This window comes from Haliotis rubra, unplaced genomic scaffold (assembly GCF_003918875.1).
Source record: "Haliotis rubra isolate DU_JTF1 unplaced genomic scaffold, ASM391887v1 Scf34, whole genome shotgun sequence".
Classification (NCBI taxonomy): domain Eukaryota; kingdom Metazoa; phylum Mollusca; class Gastropoda; order Lepetellida; family Haliotidae; genus Haliotis; species Haliotis rubra.
In genome coordinates, this window is record NW_025767013.1 from 3,284,461 (window position 1) to 3,302,880 (window position 18,420).

The 18,420-nt window shown below is 43.7% G+C and overlaps 1 protein-coding gene and 1 long non-coding RNA gene across 4 annotated transcripts in view; both read left to right on the forward strand.

Moving 5' to 3' along the window:
* Positions 1-18,420, forward strand: part of LOC124284607 (isatin hydrolase-like) — a 34,621-nt gene that overhangs the window by 5,309 nt on the left and 10,892 nt on the right. For 2 of the 3 annotated variants that reach the window (XM_046720711.1, XM_046720714.1), the window contains exons 2-3: positions 14,874-15,057; positions 15,480-16,454. In XM_046720711.1, the coding sequence (XP_046576667.1) occupies positions 14,874-15,057; positions 15,480-16,185 (890 nt within the window). In that variant the 3' untranslated portion in view covers positions 16,186-16,454. Of the gene's footprint in view, positions 1-14,873; positions 15,058-15,479; positions 16,455-18,420 lie in introns of those variants that run through there. The other variant, XM_046720713.1, reaches the window with a different exon arrangement.
* Positions 879-11,343, forward strand: LOC124284609. Its single transcript, XR_006900595.1, has 3 exons — positions 879-1,279; positions 6,144-6,148; positions 11,332-11,343. It is a non-coding gene; the product is annotated as an uncharacterized LOC124284609 (long non-coding RNA).

Below are 18,420 nucleotides of genomic sequence, written 5' to 3' on the forward strand. Positions count from 1 at the left end.
TTGATCGCCTTTATGCTATTTTTAGATACGGGATGCCCGCTGACGATATGTCAGATTATTCTAACTATCCGTGATGAAAGGAACGGAAAGACTTCGCCCGTATCCCCCCTTAAATTTCATGTTGCAAGGCCCTAACCTTACCCTCCTGATTTCATGTCTTTTGCCTCACCGTTGAAATTGGAGGAGGGGGAGTGGTGCGGGAGATACGCCGTACGGGAGGAAGTCGCACCAAGGGAGGGAGTCAGGCACGACTGACATCTGTAGTATCGTATTATGACCAACACTCGAAAACCCAATCGCCTTCATAATCCTCCATGTGAAAATACAGGCGAAATTCACTCAGTACTAGAGTATACCTCTCAAACGCTGGGCATATGTGCATTAGACCACAGGAAGTACACATTCGTAGCTAACAGTTACTGCGCATGACCGGTCGACGGGAATGTATCAAAATAACTATTTATAGACAAGAAAATCTGTAATGATATTACGGGAGTAAATTACAAAAATATAGATTCTTTTCAATGGATTTTAATGTTTTACCCAATGAATGAATGTCATTGGTCAAAAAATGTACTCAGACAGACAATGTCGACACAGAGATAGGTCTAGTAACAGGAATAATGGTGAGTTTTATATGTTTGTTCTCTACACGATAAGCAATTAAGCATATAAGACACAGTGTCATTTGTGGTTTCACACACAACTTTAATAAACACATTTCGTGAACGATTTGATGTACAATTTTAGTGAGTGTGTTTATTTCTTTGCCGCAATATTCCAGCTGTATGGCAGCGGTCTGTAAATAATCGAGTCTGGACCAGATAATCCATATAACAACAACATGATCATCGATCGATTGGGATACGATGTGTCAACCAAGTCGGCGACCACACGATTCCGTTAGTCGCCGCTTACGACAAGCATGGCTTACTGAAGATCAGTTGTTACTTGGATCTTCACGGAAACTACAGTTTGATAAATTTTCGCAGAGATTCATAGGATCCATGGATAATAGATAAAATATATGGAAGAGAATGAAAGAATCTAATTCCGAGCAATATTGAACATGTGATGTCATCGCGTACATGTCACGAACGAATACCTTTGATTGCATGGTATTTTATTACATGTCAACTGTACGCTGTGGGTTCACGAGCTTTCGGTGTACCCAATCATGCCCGACCACAGCATTAAAGGCACACTCCTTTCTTTATCTCGATTTTCCTTTGCAATAAACTCTCTCTACAAGTCAAAACATTGAGTACACAACAGTCTCGTTTCCTGTTGACTGGGTCCCGCCCTATCGCGCAACTTAGTACAATAACCAGTCCTGAATTTTGAGACCAATTCATTTATAGTCCGTTTGGCTCAAAAGAGGACCGATGAATTGCAATCTAACTTGAAAACTAATAAACATAAAATACTCAATGAAACGCTGATCATAATCAAAACATCAGACCAACTCTGTGATTTGTTTGCAGAATTTATGTTCTAAAATTTAAAAAGTTGTTTAACAAACTATCATTAAAAATTTGACACAGTTCACTATTTGTTACGAGGGAGGAGTGCAGAGAAACGGACTATAATTATTAATCAGCATTATAAAATATCAGAAACGTCGTGACAAGCAAATAAAGAAGGTGTTATCTATAACATTTGTCTTGTACATGGGTAAGAGTGTTGACCCCCGCACCTTGTTGCCATCCTCTGCAATACACGGCCTGGTGGCAGTTCAACAAAAGCTTTTCGTCTTGGCCAGGCAGGGCTCGATTTAGTGCTTTCTTACTTGCACTGGTGCAACCCAATATTACAAAGTGCAGCCTAGTTATTAGTCTAACTTGCACCATGTGCAGGTAAATTTTTGATTGGGTAAACTTCTAAATATAACATTTAAATAATTCAACAGCATATTTCTTTCATTACATATTGCAATGAAAGCAGTTCAACTTTAATTTGACTGGTGCAACTAGGATTTTATCTTAGATTGCACATGGTGCAAGTAGGTTAACATCTCTCATATCGAGCCCTGCCAGGGATTTTGTAAGCGAGTTTTCAAAATATGTTTGGACTGCTCTACAAAGCAGTATTCAATTCGCTTTTCAAGACCAACCAGTATGTCATTGACGTGAGTGACCGGAACATATCTGTTTAACAGAAATGTCGGCCATTTTGTTGACCTAATTAAATACCTGGCTGACCTCATTTCACCGTTGACTGGCCTTGTACTGAGCTGACCTTGGGAAACCGCATAGTAAAAATGTCAGACTGATATCACGCGATCGTTTTGCGCCTATCGGTGTGTCGTGTGATTGAGGCACACATGACGCGATTCATTCCTGTGTGACATCATCAAATCAAAATCATACGATACCAATTGAACCAATCAACGAATAGTAAATATAGAATGCGACGCTCCCAGCCTGATATCACGCGATCGTTTTGCATCAATTGGTGTATAGTGTGATTGTTGCACACATGACGAGATTCATTCCTGTGTGACATCATTAAATCAAAAATCATACGATACCAGTTGAACCAATCAACGAATATCCAATTCAATGATTTGATTATGATACAATCAACGGAGTGTATAAAGCCGAGTTTAACTATTAATTTCAAAATCAAGCCAAGCCGTTGGAGAAGTGCCACACACGCTCGCCCTCTTGGCAGCATTTCACATACCTACACCGTCAAAGCCTTAGTTTAGTAAGTATGTGCAAGTGAAGAAAACATCAAATCTAAGGTAATAAACGATGAAATAAATATTAGTAATTATGAACATTGTTTGTCTTCACCATCCCCAAACAACCCAACTAAATAGAATTTCAAATGTATTTCAAACTTACCGCTATACCATATTGCCATTGTATCCTGCCTTGTAATGCGATTTATATATAGGAATCAAGTATGGTATTGAGATGTTATACCAAAATCCCATATTTTTGTGATTATATTGAATGAATCAACCACCAAAAACATGAGACTAATGTAACTTCCATGTTTGTAAATACATCAACACTCACTGCGCTGGCCTAGTCCCGCCTAATATAACTCATCTCGGAGCCGTTAACACTGGTGACCTGCATTGCCTCTGTGTTTAAAACAGCCTTGAGAGGCAAGAATCCTAGCATCCGCATCACTTTCGGAGTGTGGCAAAACAACCTATGTCAATATGATGGAATTATTTGCTTCAGCCCATGAATTACTCCCCTTTTTACCCCAAACTAAATACTATGATTTTGCATTGAATGAATGCATTATGATAAGACAATACTTTATGTATTTTAAAACAAAAAGCATGCATAAATGAACGCTATGCTCGATTTTAGAATCAACATTTGCTGTTGAGGGGGAGTATCATGTTTCGGCTTAGGGTGAAGTATTTGGGACTGTGGGACAGGCTAAGAATATCCGCGTTTCAGTGTAAATAAAGAGCAATGGGGGTGAGTTCGAATCCCCAAGGCATAAACTTTTATTTCTTAAATTCATATTATTGATATATTTTATTAGTTTACTTTGAGTTATGTCACCCTTTCAGTGTGACCAGGTACCCCCCAAGGGCTCAATTTTTAAATTGAGCCCTTGAGGAGTCCCTAATCCCGTAGCCCCATTGTGTATACTACTACTGAGGTGCATGCAAAAATTGATGAAAATCGGTCGAATAGTTTCTGAAATATTGACTTTTAAGTGAGCATGGGGTCGGTCGGGAAAAGGCAAAATGTCCAACTTTTTGTCGTAATTAAGTCTTAATTAATCTAATGAAGTCATTGAGAGTGTTCCCAATGACGTTTTGCTATAGCGTAACCATCTGCCGAGATGCATGCATAATCTCACGAAAATCGGTCAAATAGTTTAGGAAATAATCACTTTTTAGTGAGCATGGGATCGGTCTGGCGGAAGGCTAACAATCCAACGTATCGTACTTGTTATATATTATCGAGGCGAGAGGTGTTTTTAGCTGAATGAAACGCAGGTCTCGGAAGTCAACACCTCGCTACCGTCTCAGGGGCTGCTTTGAGCGAGCGCCTTGGACGAGTATAAGTGTGTGTGTCTCTCGGCTCGGCAATGATGATGATGCACGGCCGGCTGACTAGCGAGGCTACAGATGTCTGAAAGTGAATGAAACGCATCTCTCGGCAGTTTCCTCCCCCGGGTCGTCGTCTCCGTATCACCGAGCGAGTGCTGTGGGCAAGTCGCAGTGTGTGGCTCGGCTCGGCTTGTACACCCGACTGGCTGGCTGGCTGGCTGTCAACGTTATGTTGATTTCCAATAAATCATACCGTATCTCTCGGCAGCTCCCCCGGGTCGACTCGCTGTCGTCTCGGTAGCATTGAACGAGACCTGTCGGGCCTGTTGCTTCCCTTGTTCTATGAATTATATTTTTCTCATCTTCGCAAATGACAGCGTTTTTACGAAACTTGGTCCGAATCCCTTGTTTCATTCTGTGATATTTTGCGATTTCCGATAGCACCAAACGAAACTCTTCTCTGGAGATTTTATAGTTGGTGAGCGCGGTGGAAATATGATCGTCTAGCGTGTTTAACTTTGCTTCGGCTAGAATTCTAATTTCGTCGTGTTTCAATGCTTTATGTTGCAGTCTGCGAGACACGTACTTAAGGGTCAATCCCATGAACCCTACCACTCCGGCTGTTATTTCGATGCCGAGCACCACGGGTGCGGCCACGATGGTGGATAATAACCCGATACCTGCTACGCCTAATCCCATGCTGACTGAAACCAGAGCGCTGTCAACACCGTCCACGGAATTGACGGCCCTGTGATATTTTTTCTGTAATGCTGACCGCATATCGCGTTCACGTTCTAGTTGTTGTTTGCATATCTGTCGCAAACGAAACCCGTCTACAGTTTCCAGTGTTTTTGCTACTTCATCCAGGACCGGGTACAGTCCCATTCTGTATATATACTCTTGGTCCTCAGTCAATGTTTGATGAATATACTTTAAGCTGATGAGGTACAAGTTTTCGTATATATAAATGGTCTCGAAGTCAATAAAATCCTTTTCACATATCATAATATCTAGGTTTGCGGTGAGGGTTTTTCCTGGTTGTATACAAATACATCAACGTTTATGTTGATGGCGATCATGCCAGTGTATTTCTAACCCATGCAGAAGGTTTATATCTACTCTGGGGGCATCTCCAAGAAATACTTCGATAAGAAGATTAGAACCTTGTATCACACTGATCCACGAGTCTGGCACATAAGTATATTTTAGTATAAATAACGCTACTTTTTTCTCATTTGGACTAACATGTTAGCCGTTTGATCTAGTAATGGCTTTACGCTCGTCCTCGTTCTTCTTCCAGGATTAAACCTCCCAAGCAGTATCCCGTTAATTTTTAGCGAGACGCCACTATCATTTTTATCCATGATAAGATAGGGTAGGTCAGGACCAGGTTAATAATCCAGTTTAACTGAGATTCGATGATGACTTCTCGTCGTTTGTACACGTTATCTTGTAGGCTGATGGCATACAAGGTGTTTTCCTCACCGGGCAGATCGAATCCCCGCGTGTCCCCGAGATCGGCTAGCGTTACATTGGGTTGATGGTTGTTCATCTTGGTTATATATAATATATTACGAAATGGTTTTCAATTGGTTATCGGATAATTCCTCGGACGTGCACTTCAAACCCATGAGATGTATGTTGTCGAGTATGAAAATTTTGGTTAGCGATATCGTGTCTTCCACGGTAATGGTGACTCCTTGCAGACTGGTGTAGGCGTTAACGTTCGCCCGCACGTAAACAGTGCTGATGATCACGCTGCGTCTTTGCGTAGGGACGTAAGCCACGAGCAGCGTTCCATTGTTCACGACTTTTGTCTAGTAGTGATCTTTGTTGTCCGTGAAAACGTAGGGAGAGTCGAGTGTGATGTTGAGATTCCAGTCGATTTGGGATGGCACTAAGACCCATTTGTTGTCGTCGTTGAAGATGAGAATGTACTGCGTGTTTCTGGAGATGGACGTGGTCACAACCTCGTCCAGGTGGTACAGCCTGCTGCGGAAGGCTGGGGTTATCGTCCATTCCTCCTCGTCATTGCGTATCAGGTCGTACCCAGTGTTGTTGACCGCTCCTTCGGTATCGACGAAATTGCCTAGGACGTTGCCACCACCACCAGCGGCAGTAGAAGGCGGCAGTTCGATGCGTTTGTAAATGCTGTTTTTCAGTTAGAAGACGTACAGTTTGCCATCGACTCCGGGTTTGTCGAATCCGTGCGTGTCCCCGAGGTCGGATATCGCTATGTTGGCGCATTTTCTAACTCGTGTTCCTGGACCATGAGACTCCGTCATTGCCGCATGTGAAGCGTCATGCTGAGATATCCTATACTTACGGGATCGTGTTTAACGTCTAAACCGATATTTTCAATTCCGTGATGTTGCCTCAGATTAATTTCTTGTACTGCTGCAACGAAAACGTTTCGGTTCTGCCATCGTTGTACTTTTCCGTTTTCACCGGCACTGCTCTCGGCAGTGTGGAAGGTCGTTCGCCTTGAAAGTTGTCGGTCGTGCTCAGCTGATCGAGATGAATGCACAGTTCGCGATACGGAACGAGATCGGGTAATTTCGTCCCAGTCATGGTGGTTTCCGGTTGTATGTCTTTTGACATAAACCCGAGCGTTTTAGCCAACGGCTGACTGAGTCTCAAGTCGTTTCTTCCATTGTTGGCTAACATGACCGTGCCGTTTGTGTCGTTCATTTTGAGTTCGGCTCCCATGGGTTTGAAGATTTCTTCGTTGAGCGAGCACACGCTGTAGTAGCCGTCCGTTATTTGGTTGCGGACGTTATTGACGAACAGACTGTTTTTGAAAGTGATAATATAAGTGCTACCTATCTCACGCAACCGAGTATTGTGGTCGATGCAAAGGATGGGTTGCATTTCATAGTTCGGTTCATCGACGTGTTTAAAAATTACGGGTTTTAGTCACGAATTGTGAAAACGGTACACGCTTTGGTTTAACAACCCGATGCAGTTCTGGCAGAATCAATTCAATTTCGCCATGTGGTGCGCGACCACCGGGTGCGTAGTGATGTTGAACGTCACTCGTCGTGATGCGCTGAGTCGGTCTGTATTCTCGTTTCACGTGTACTACCAGATCAGACGTATCATGAAAGAAATCAGTGCCCCGATTCCGCAGGACAAGGCGTGGAATGCTGTATACAATCCATACGAACGCTTTTGCGATGAATTCGAACTAGATCCGAACACGGTCGATTGGCGTTTGCCAGGTCCGAACCATGGTTTGGGCATTCCAATCGTTCACAACATGTCTCTCGTGGAAGCCAGCAAACAGCTAGTGAAAGATTGGGGTTACAAGTCGTATCATTACGTCAAGACGAATGAGTTGAACGACGATTACATGGCTTTCGACAGCAAGGATTGCCGCGTTTGGAGGTTTGAGCAGGGACCCGCGGACGATTGGAAAATGTTCATGTTGGACACTTCGAAAGGGTTTACTCGTGCCGGTGTTGTCAGATTGAATGATTCGATTCTAACGTACGTGTGGGCTGTGCTGGGTGCTCAGACGCAAACGCGTTCCATTATCGTGGGTCGTGAAGGGTTGGCTTATGACGTGCAGAAACAGTTCGTGGCTAATGTCGAGGATGCCATTGCTAGACTGGTCGATCTCATAATGCCATCGAACGCTATCAAAACCCGCTAGAATACGCCCGGTCGAAAGTTGACTATGTGTTCGGCGCGAGACTGTACATGGCTCCGAGTGACATGCGACAGAGGGTGAACAGAGTGGTGGGCTACAACAATGAAATCGTCATCGCGACCGCTGATCAAAAGTTGGGTTTGAACCAGGGCGTCAATAACGCAAGTCTAGTCATGTCGCAGTAAGAAACGGGCATCATGGCACCGACACCGGAAGTAGAAGTAGCACCACCATGCCAACAACAGCAGCAGCTGCCCCAACACGTGCAGGCAAACAATCAGCGGCACCTTGATTGCAAAACGGCGCTGGTGGTCGGCGGGATTGCGGTTGGACTGTGCCTCATTTGGCTACACCAGACCCACCACGGCGACGATGAAAGCCCACAGGTTTTGACCGAGTCACGTGACCATTTTCGACAAGAAGCCTAACAACCAGGAAACGATGCTGCCCAAGATGCCAGGCAGCGCTTCGGCAGCTTTGCCGACCAGTTTAGCCAGGGCTTCACCGAGAGATTTCAAATGTTTTTTTATCCAGTCTCTGACGTTGTCGCCTGATGATGATGATAGGCTTGTTGGTGTTGGTGGTGTACCACCACCACCCGTCAGCGATACGACCAGGGTCGATATGATGAAGCCTAAAGCCGTGAGAACGCTGGCGATGGTGATACCTTGTCTCTGGAACAGAATTCGGATCCTGTCGGCTGACGTGGTGTCCTCAGTCGATGGTTTTGCGCACGCGGCTGATCTGCGATCGGAGGGCTTCCCGTTTGGAGGAAGCGGCTTCCAATCTGACCCGTCTCTTGTCTTCCAGGTCGCGCAATCTTTTCTCAAAGATGTTTTCGTGGCTTCGTCGTCGTCCACGATCCTGAGTTTTCTTTTCTCACGATCGATGTGCTTGTCGTTCAGTTTACCCATGTTTTTCAAGACTTCGTCTAAACCCCGAAGTTCCCTAAGAGGAAATTCAAAACCGGGCAAAGGTTCGTTCGAGTATGTGACCAATATTTTTGTCGATTTCGTCCGACGCTTCTTTGGCGCGCTGGGGCATTTCTCTCGGATCAGCAGCGCTAGCATCACCGAGTTCAGTCCTTACATTTTGCAGATCTCGGACGACCTTCGGTGGAAGTTGTTTGGGTCGTGCACCACCGTATTCTCGCAGGTTTAGTTCGTCGCGGATCAATTGACTACCACCACAGCGACTGGCTAGCGTTGACAGGGCGAGCAGTTTTCTCATGTGTTTGTTCATGAGATCGACCTCCGGATGAGCTTTCAATCGCAGCATCCCTTCGTTGTCGATTTTGAACTTCGGATAGTCGTGACCCAATGGTTCGACGTAATTTTTATCTCGCTTTAAAGCATCGTAATATTTGTCCATGGCCTGCTTTAAAAGCTTGTTGCCCACGGTGTCCCCCATGAACGAGGTGTCCATTGCTGCTGCATCATTGTCGTTCAGCTGGTGTACGTCGAAATCGTCATTTTTTTATTTATAATTAACTTATAATATACATAGTTTCAATATAAACAATGTCGCATTGCGGACGAAAGCTAGATCCTTTCCGAAGATCAAGAGAGCCACTCATTGTCAAAGCCGTGCGTCAGTCGGTGATGATCACCAACAATCCGAGCACGATCAATCAAAACCAAATGCTGCTGGTTTGATTCCCCAACCTCGCTTGTTACATTATTAGATGGAGTGCGATGAACTGCTCAAACAAATGTTGGATAACGATGATAATAATAATAAAAACGACAAGCGAGAGAGACTGGTGGCGTTCGCGGTCAGCGGCAAGGCAAAACAATACTTGGCTGGTGGGGGCGACCACACTCCCGATAAAATTCACAAAATGCCAGCCGAAGAAATCGACAAGCAGTAAGCGAGATAGAAATGACGAAAAACATAGGTTCTGTCATAACGCAAGTCTATGCTGGCGTAGCGTCGTACTTCTTTCCCATTCCACCGTAACGTCGACTTTACCTGTGGGGAGATCTCGAGAAAGATCCGTTCATCAACCACGCTTTGAATGCTGTCAGCTGTGTGCTGTACCACAGATACAGTATGTTTTTAGCTCCGATGACAGCGGTGATCATCACGGCAAAGCATCCGCCGATGGAGGAAACAACGACGACACCAGTATGACTAGTCACCACCACCAAGAATCCTAAACAAGTCGCCGCCGGTAGAAAAGGTGGTTTAGCCAAGCACCACAAATATAATAATACTCCATGGATTGTTGCCGCCGTGGCAACAACTGGATTAAGTGTGGTCGTCGTCGTTATGCTGCTATATAATAATAACAAGCAACCACCACCACCACCAACACACCAGCAGCAGACGACGCAATCACAATTAGAAATAAATCCGCATGTTATGTTATATAAAAAATAAAAAAAGATATATATATTTTATATATACACACACGTCTGAAGGAAAAACATTCGTCAACGATGCATATCATGCCGCCGTAGTCGCCGGACTAACCGTAGGTTACGCTCGCTTAACGAAAATGGTTCTCAAACAGCCGACGATCAAACTCGATTTCAACGTGCAGGACATGGTCCTGCTAGTCATGGACTTAGGGATGGCGATGGCCACCAAGGACATTCTCGTGAAACAAGGAATTATACCGTAATCTTTATATATAAAAAAGAAATGGCTACGATCACCATGATGGTTGGTGGTGCATTAGTCAACGCCCTCGCATTTTCAGGCAGCAATTATCTCTTCTCCAAATTACGAACATCGAACGCAGCCAAAATGGAAGCGGAACATAAATATCACGATTTGGCCTTGGAGAAACTGCAAGCCACGCAAACCGAGTGCACCAAAAAATGCGTGCAGAGAATACAGTTCATCAACGACCAACTCTCGTGTGAAAACCATGCCGTTCAAACGTTCAAGAACGTCGACAACGCCATGCGATAATACTACCTGCTCATCGGCAAACCACTCGAACCTCTTGGCAACGAACCCACCCTCTCACAGTTTTACACACCTTCCACGAACAGAAAGACAGTGAACTGATTTTCGTGGCGCTGGGTCTAGTGGCGACCGTGTTGATCGTCAAACAATTAGACTAAAATATATTTATGTGTATATATATAAAGATGGGAAGACGCGCACCATATAACTGCAAGTACGTGTTGCTAGGAAAACCCGAAACCAGCGGCATGAAATGCACCACTGAATATTGCGGCATACACATGATGTCCATACAAAAGGGTTTCGTGAATTACACGTGCGAAGTGTGTGGCGTGGGCGTGAAATGCCATTATCGTCGTTGCAAAGCCCACGGAGCGGACGTGGTACAAGGCCATCTCATCTTCTTGACGAAAAGAGACTATCTCAACGAACGCAACAGACTGCTCAGAATAAAAATCTAACATGCATCACGAAAAACGCTACTTTTTTAAAAGTCGGTTGAAAGTTTAACTATCCAACGTATTGACGGGGTTGCTAACATTTAACAGCGAGACATACTTCGCACACCAACAAACTACTAGAGATTTTGACTCGCAGCCGAACATAGCGATGAAAATCCTATTAGAGATTTGACTTCACACCTGACTATAGCGAACAACCTATTAGAGATTTGACTTCACATCTGAATATAATTATTTTTCATTTAGAAAAAGGTTTTCACACATTCATATAGCAACGATGATTACCGTTTGAGAACTGAAAAGGATTGCCAAAAAACACGGAGTGATCAGTTACTCTCGTTTGAGGAAACCTCTGCTGCTGAGATTGCTCGGCATGAAAGAGAAACAACGACAACCCAGCTCAAGCTCCGAGCGAAGGAACGTGGGCTCAGATACTTTGGGGCATGAGGAAAGCCGAGCTCGTCGAACTGCTGGAGGAACACAAACCCGTCGAACTACGGTTCGTGCGGAAGAAGCAGGCCGTAGGTAAGTATCTGGGAGGCTGGAGGCTGGAGGCTAGACGTCGACAAAAACATGGACGTCGAAGACATCAAACCCCTGATCGCTGACAAACGAACGATCTGGGAAGCCTGAAATTTCAACTCACGGTGAGAATGTCACTGGACAAACAGCAGACGGACGGCAAAAATACGAGAATCCCTGGAACGCTACATGCACGTGGGCTTGGGCTGGGTCATGGACACGATCGACACGGTCTACCTGGACGTAGCAAACTACGTGCCGTTCAAAGGAGGGTCATACCTAGACTTGTCACCGTACTACAAGAAAAAGCAAGCCATGGTCAACGTCAAAAACAAAGGCGATGATTGCATGAGGGTTGCAATCAGGGTTGCGAAGTTTCCGGTCAAAGCACATTCAGACAGACTTTCGAGCTATCCCGAAGACGATGGGATCAACTGGGACGGCATAGACGAACCCACCTCCATCTCCCAGGTAACCAAAATCGAAAAACAGAACGACGACATAGCCATCAATATCTTCGGACACAAAGGGAATAAAACGATCGTGCACAGGATCAGCTCCCTCACAAAGGAACACTGCAAGACAATCAATATATTAATGTTCCAGCAAGGCGACAAGTATCACTATACGTGGATAAAATATTTCAACAGACTGTTGTACGATCAATCGAAGCATAAGGAAAATAAACACTTCAGCGAAAGGTGCCTGCATGGCTTCACGCAAGCCGACCTGCTGGAATCCCATCGGGAGGATTGCTAAAATTCTTGCCGAAGCGTGGGAGAGACGGCCATCTGAATAGACATGCCCGATGAAAAGAAACACAAGCTAAAATTCTTCAACCACAAACATCGTCCCCCCTACGTCAGAACTCATACGCCGACTTCGAAGTGCCTTAAGTCCCAAGACCATCAAAAACACAGCCATGCAACAGCTCAAAATCAATCCCCAAGCCCATCAAAATCCCCATCGTGTTTCACAATCTTCACGGTTACGATTCTCACCTGATCATGCAGGCCATCGCCATCACCAATCGATACACCGATGCAGACGCGACCTCTGCTGCTGAGGAAGGGCATTGGACGATTGGTCTAAGTTCAACGAGATTGCGATTACCTCCCATCGACCGCTTTACAGCAATACTTGACCGATTCCACGCGATTAACGTGTGGGGCAAACTGGGCTGCAAGAATTTGGGCGATTACCACGACCTGTACTTGAAAACGGACGTGCTGCTGCTTGCCGACATGTTCGAGATTTTCAGAAAAACGTGCTCGAAACAGTACGGCCTGGACCCCGTGTGGTATTTCTCCTCCCCCGGTCTCTCTTGGGACGCCTTGTTGAAAAAGACCGGCGTGGAGCTGAAACTACTGACGGATTACGACATGCACCTGTTCGTGGAAAAAGGCTTGCGAGGTGGGATTTCCATGGCCTCCAAACGATAGGCCAAAGCAAACAACAAGTACATCCAGGTCACGCCCCCGGCAAACCGACCAAACACATACTCTACCTCGACGCCAACAACCTGTACGGCTGGGCCATGAGTCAGTATCGAATGGGTCTCATCACCTAAGATGATTGATGTGAATAGCATCGCGCCGGTTTCGAACAAAGGCTGCGTGCTCGAAGTGGACTTGGACTATCCCGGAGAACTACAGGAATCGCACAACAGCTATCTGCTAGCTCCCGAACGATTGATGGTGAACCCGGACTGGATGTCTGAATATCAACGAAACTTGCTGGGAAACAACAAGCTGGCTAACGTCGAAAAATTCGTGCCGAACTTGATGAAGAAGTCAAAATACGTCGTTCACTATCGCAATCTGCAGCTGTACTTGTCACTGGGAATGAAACTCACGAAAATACATAGGGGCTCCAGTTCGATCAAAGTCCATGGATGGAACCTTACATTCGGTTTAACACGAATCTGCAAAAACAAGCCACAAGCGACTTCAAATAAAACTTGTACAAGCTCATGAACAACTCGATGTTCGGCAACACGATGGAGAATTTGAGAAAACGCATTAACATGAAATTAGTCAGATCCAGCAGGAAGAAAAACTCAGGAAACTTATAGCCAGCCCGGCGTTCAAACGAAGCAAGATATTCGACGACGACTTGGCAGCGCTGCACATGAACAAAAGCCACATCAAATTCAACCGGCCCGTTTACGTGGGGATGAGCATCTTCGACTTATCCAAACACTTGATGTACGATTTCTACTACAACGAGCTGAAAAAGCAGTACGGCGACAGGTTTGAAGTGCTGTACACGGAAAACAGATTCCCTGCTGATGGAAATTCACACCGAGGACGTGTACGAGGACATGAAGAAACACATGCACCTGTACGACACCAGCGACTACACTAAAGATCACCCTATGCACAGCCAAGTCAACAAATAAGTGCTCGGCAAGATGAAGGACGAATGCGCGGGCACGCCGATCGCTGAGTACGTCAGCTTGAGACCCAAGATGTATTCAATCAAGAAAGCCGACGACGATGAAATCCGAAATGCGAAAGGCGTGAAAACACACGTGGTGAAAAAACACATCAAGCACGCCAGATTCAAGGAAGCCCTGTTCAAGAATAAAACGTTCAAACACCAAATGAACATGCTGAGAAGCGACGGACGCAGGATATACAGACTGACAATCAACAAGACCTTGCTGGCTCCCATGGACATGGGATATACATCTGACTGACAATAAAACGTTCAAACACCAAAACAAGACCTTGCTGGCTCCCATGGACATGGACTTTTCATGGGTCTCTGGGAAGAAGTAGTGTTTTCGGCTTTAGATCCCCCATTCTCATGCATCTGAATACGTGCTTTGGCCTGTTGTTGATTTGGGGAAGTGAGTGCAAAAGTCTCTTTAGAATGGGGTAGGTCCAACTTGACCCCTTGCTTCTCGTAATAGATCACATAATCATCCAGAACACACACGCACGCACACACGCACGCACGCACACACGCACGCACACACACACACACACACACACGGACTCTCTCTACAACATTTGTTTCCTTACAATGCTTTTGCCTCTTGTTTTGCCTGATCTTCAAATGTCAAGGTATGGTGGGGTCGCCAATGGTTAAAGCGTCCGCTCGTCACGTTGAGGACCCGGGTTCTGGTGCCCCACACCATCGTATTGGTGGAATATTGTTAAAAGCAGCGTAAAACCGTACTAGCTAACTAACTCACTCACTATGTCAAAGCAGCCTTGTGACTCTTCTAGACAAGGATTCTACTCCTGTACTTTGGTAAAATAATTTTCCCGTTTTACGTTCACAGACATCAATATGAAGTATGGAAGCTCTGTCATTTGCATCAGCGTTTTGCTACCTCTATTCAGCGGCGAGATGAAAGTGATAGACCTTACCTGGGCCCACAGAAAGGAAATGCCCCAATGGCCAGGCGAAGGAATTCCGAAATTCAAGTTAAACATCATCAACCGTGGCTTCCTTGCAAAGTTCTGGTAAGAGTTATAACACATTCAAGAAAGGAAGTCAAATTGATGGTCATTCAAGTTGTGAAATAGAGAGTGTGATGTATATAGTACAGGGAATGTGTGAAACCAGGGATTTCACGTAATCCCTGAAAGAGTCAGTATTTTAATTAAATCCGTGTGACCCCCATGGATTTCATGTATTCCCTAAAATTTCCAGGGATTTCATTAAATTACTGAAATATTAGTTCAGGGATTTCATGTACGGGCGGCCCAGTAGTATAAGGCGCTGCGGTTCGTTTTGAAAATACTGTATATCTACTGTACTTCACCGGGGAGTTATACATTCTCGCTAGGAACCTGTGAGTTCAAGTCCCGGGCCGATTTTGTTTCTAGTTTTGTCACCATTGTACAGTGACCACATGTCAGTCTTGTTCCATTTTTTTCCCCAGGTATGAAATAAACTGGTTTGTTACCCCCGAACACGCAGGAACGCATTTCGATTCCCCCGCCCACTTTTCCAAAGGTAAGTGGAGGGCGCATGAGATTCCGCCCGAGCGTCTGATTGGTCCAGCGGTGGTTATCGACGTGACATCACAAGCGGAAAGGGATCACGATTACAGAGTAACAAAGTCTGACTTCGACAGGTACGAACGAGAACACGGTCGAATCCCACACGGTGCCATTGTACTCATGAATTCAGGTTGGGGCTCCCGTTTTCAAGACAAGAACCTTGTTTACAACAGCGAGAAGGTCGACGACCCCTCAACCTACCATTTCCCGGGTTACCATGAGGACGCCATTTCCTGGCTGTTGACCAATAGAAACGTCAGTATGGTTGGGGTCGACACTCCCTCCGTGGATTACGGGCAGTCGACGACCTTCAAAGTTCACGTGTTGTGTGGAGAGAACGGAATTATCGGACTGGAAAATGTGGCTAACATTGACCAGATTCCAGTCTTCGGGGCCACAATATTTGTAGGTGCAATGAAGGTGTTCGACGGAAGTGGCGGACCTGCCCGAATTATAGCGACCTTTGACCCGCTTGTTTCCCATGAGCACAGGGCAACGTGGATTGTTGTCATAGTTACCAGTTTATTGTTTGGTATCTACGGTATATACAGCACGTGTTTCAGGATACAGAGAGCACGTCAGTGACTTTCTGACATTTGTTAGGAATAGGGTGTTCACTTATGAGTTTAAGAACTATCGACATTACCTCAATTTTCATAGCATTCCTGACAATATCCTGAAATAATGCCACCATTCATCGAAGGTCAATTGGAATCAAGAATCCAATTGGGTGTTTCCATTAATAAGCAAGTGGAATCAACCGTCTGCTTAAAGCATCAATTTAACTAATGATTTACTGTCTGAATCTTTCTGTAAAATTTGTAATAAAACGTTAAAATCAAAATCCTACTGAATTAATTCTTTCCCTGTTTATTTATATAACATGTGCCGATTGTGTAACTTGAAGTGTATCTTTAAACGTTTGAATTTGTTGAACATCAATAACTTTTAACATTGATTTTTAATTCGAAGTAGTTAGTTCAACGACTCAAACTTGCTTGCTTATTCAACAAATGAAGTTTTATTTTGATACTGACATAGTATCAAGGAAGTCACTTCTAGCTCGCAAATAGTTCTCGGGCGCAGTGAACCATGCACGATCTGCACACTACCCACAGCAGCAACAATTTCATCCAGTGTTTTTGACTTACGGTTATTTAAAGTAGATTGACTTATTACATGATGATGATATGCAACAAATACAAGACTAACTCAAACTAAAAATAATCATTGTTAAAATCTTGATTATGCTGTATTTGATAGCTTTTGTGCTAATTTTAGGTATAGGAATTGTTAGCAGATACTTTAACCACAAGGCTACCCCGCCTCCCCTCATTGACGATAATGTTTCCTCATTACAATTTCTCGTATTACCTTTTTCATATTTAAGGAAGAACCTTATATCTATATCGCCCAAGACTGTGGAGATATGAAATATGTTCTAAGATTGTTTAAACAGTGGTGCATAGATTTAGATATTCACAATTGGTGTAAAAAATATCAACAGTTCAACATTTCTTTGCCATTATAGTTCTTATAAATCATTATTAAGTACAGAATTATATTTATTATCAAATTCTATAGATAAAGATTTAATAGTTGTTCTCACGAAGTTTCGTGTACTTTCTCATAACCTGAAGATTCAGAACTGTCGTTAAATGAAAAGTAAAGAAAGCGTTGACCGATCTGCCCTGATATGTGATAAGTGTGACAATATGGCTGTCGAAGATGAATTTCATTTCATTTTGGATTGTCCTTACTATAATGTCAGCAGAAATAAATTGATTCCAAAATATTTTCATCACTACCCTTCCCGAGAAAAACAACAACATATATCTTCAACAAATGTTAATGTTTCGAAGGGACTCGCACTGTATTTGAAAAGAAATCTTTATGCAAAATTACCCCCATATTTTGCATTAACATGATTTCAGGTGTTATATAAACCTATTTATCATTTTTTGTACAGTATAACTAGTTCTACATGTGTTATCATTGTAGCTATCCCATATTTTGCATTAACATGATTTATGTGTTATATGAACCTATTTATCATTTTTTGTACAGTATAACTAGTTCTACATGTGTTATCATTATAGCTATCCCATATTTTGAAGTAACATGATTTCATGTGTAAAATAAACCTATTTATCATTTCTTGTACAATATAACTATTTCTATATGTATTATCATTGTATTTATCAGAAAAAACTTGTAAGGAGTAAGCATTCCACACAGAAATTTGTATTTCAACAATTTGTAATCTGGGCCAATAGGCCTCCAATACTGAATAAATAAACAAAACAGAACCTCTCTCCCTATCTGTTTGGCACAATCAGTGATGTCAAAAGCTTTCAACCCTGGCGCTCATGGAGGATGCCAAATCTTTAACGGAACAGGCCATGTCTTTGTTGTACTACCTATTCTGTGTACCACATCCAAATTAATCTTCTTCGTAAATGTTCTACAGGTTGTATTCAAAAGATCCCGTCAATCTACACTCCAAATATATATACTTCTAGTTATATCAAGGCATACATACAAGAAAGTTTACTGTTATGTTCACCAAATTGTAAATAATAACATTGTAAATGGAGAATTTTGTGATGTTACACGGTGTTCATCGAAACATTCTCTTTAGTGTGATTTTATGTTAATAATGAATTCTCTTCCTAACCAACAAACCATATTCAAAGAGCACAACACACAATGGACATTCCCTGCAGTCCAGCCGAGGCATTTAATACTGTGTAACTGTTACATAAGCTCATCCCGATCACTGGAGACAACATCCTCCCGCCTCTATTGTACGGTAATATT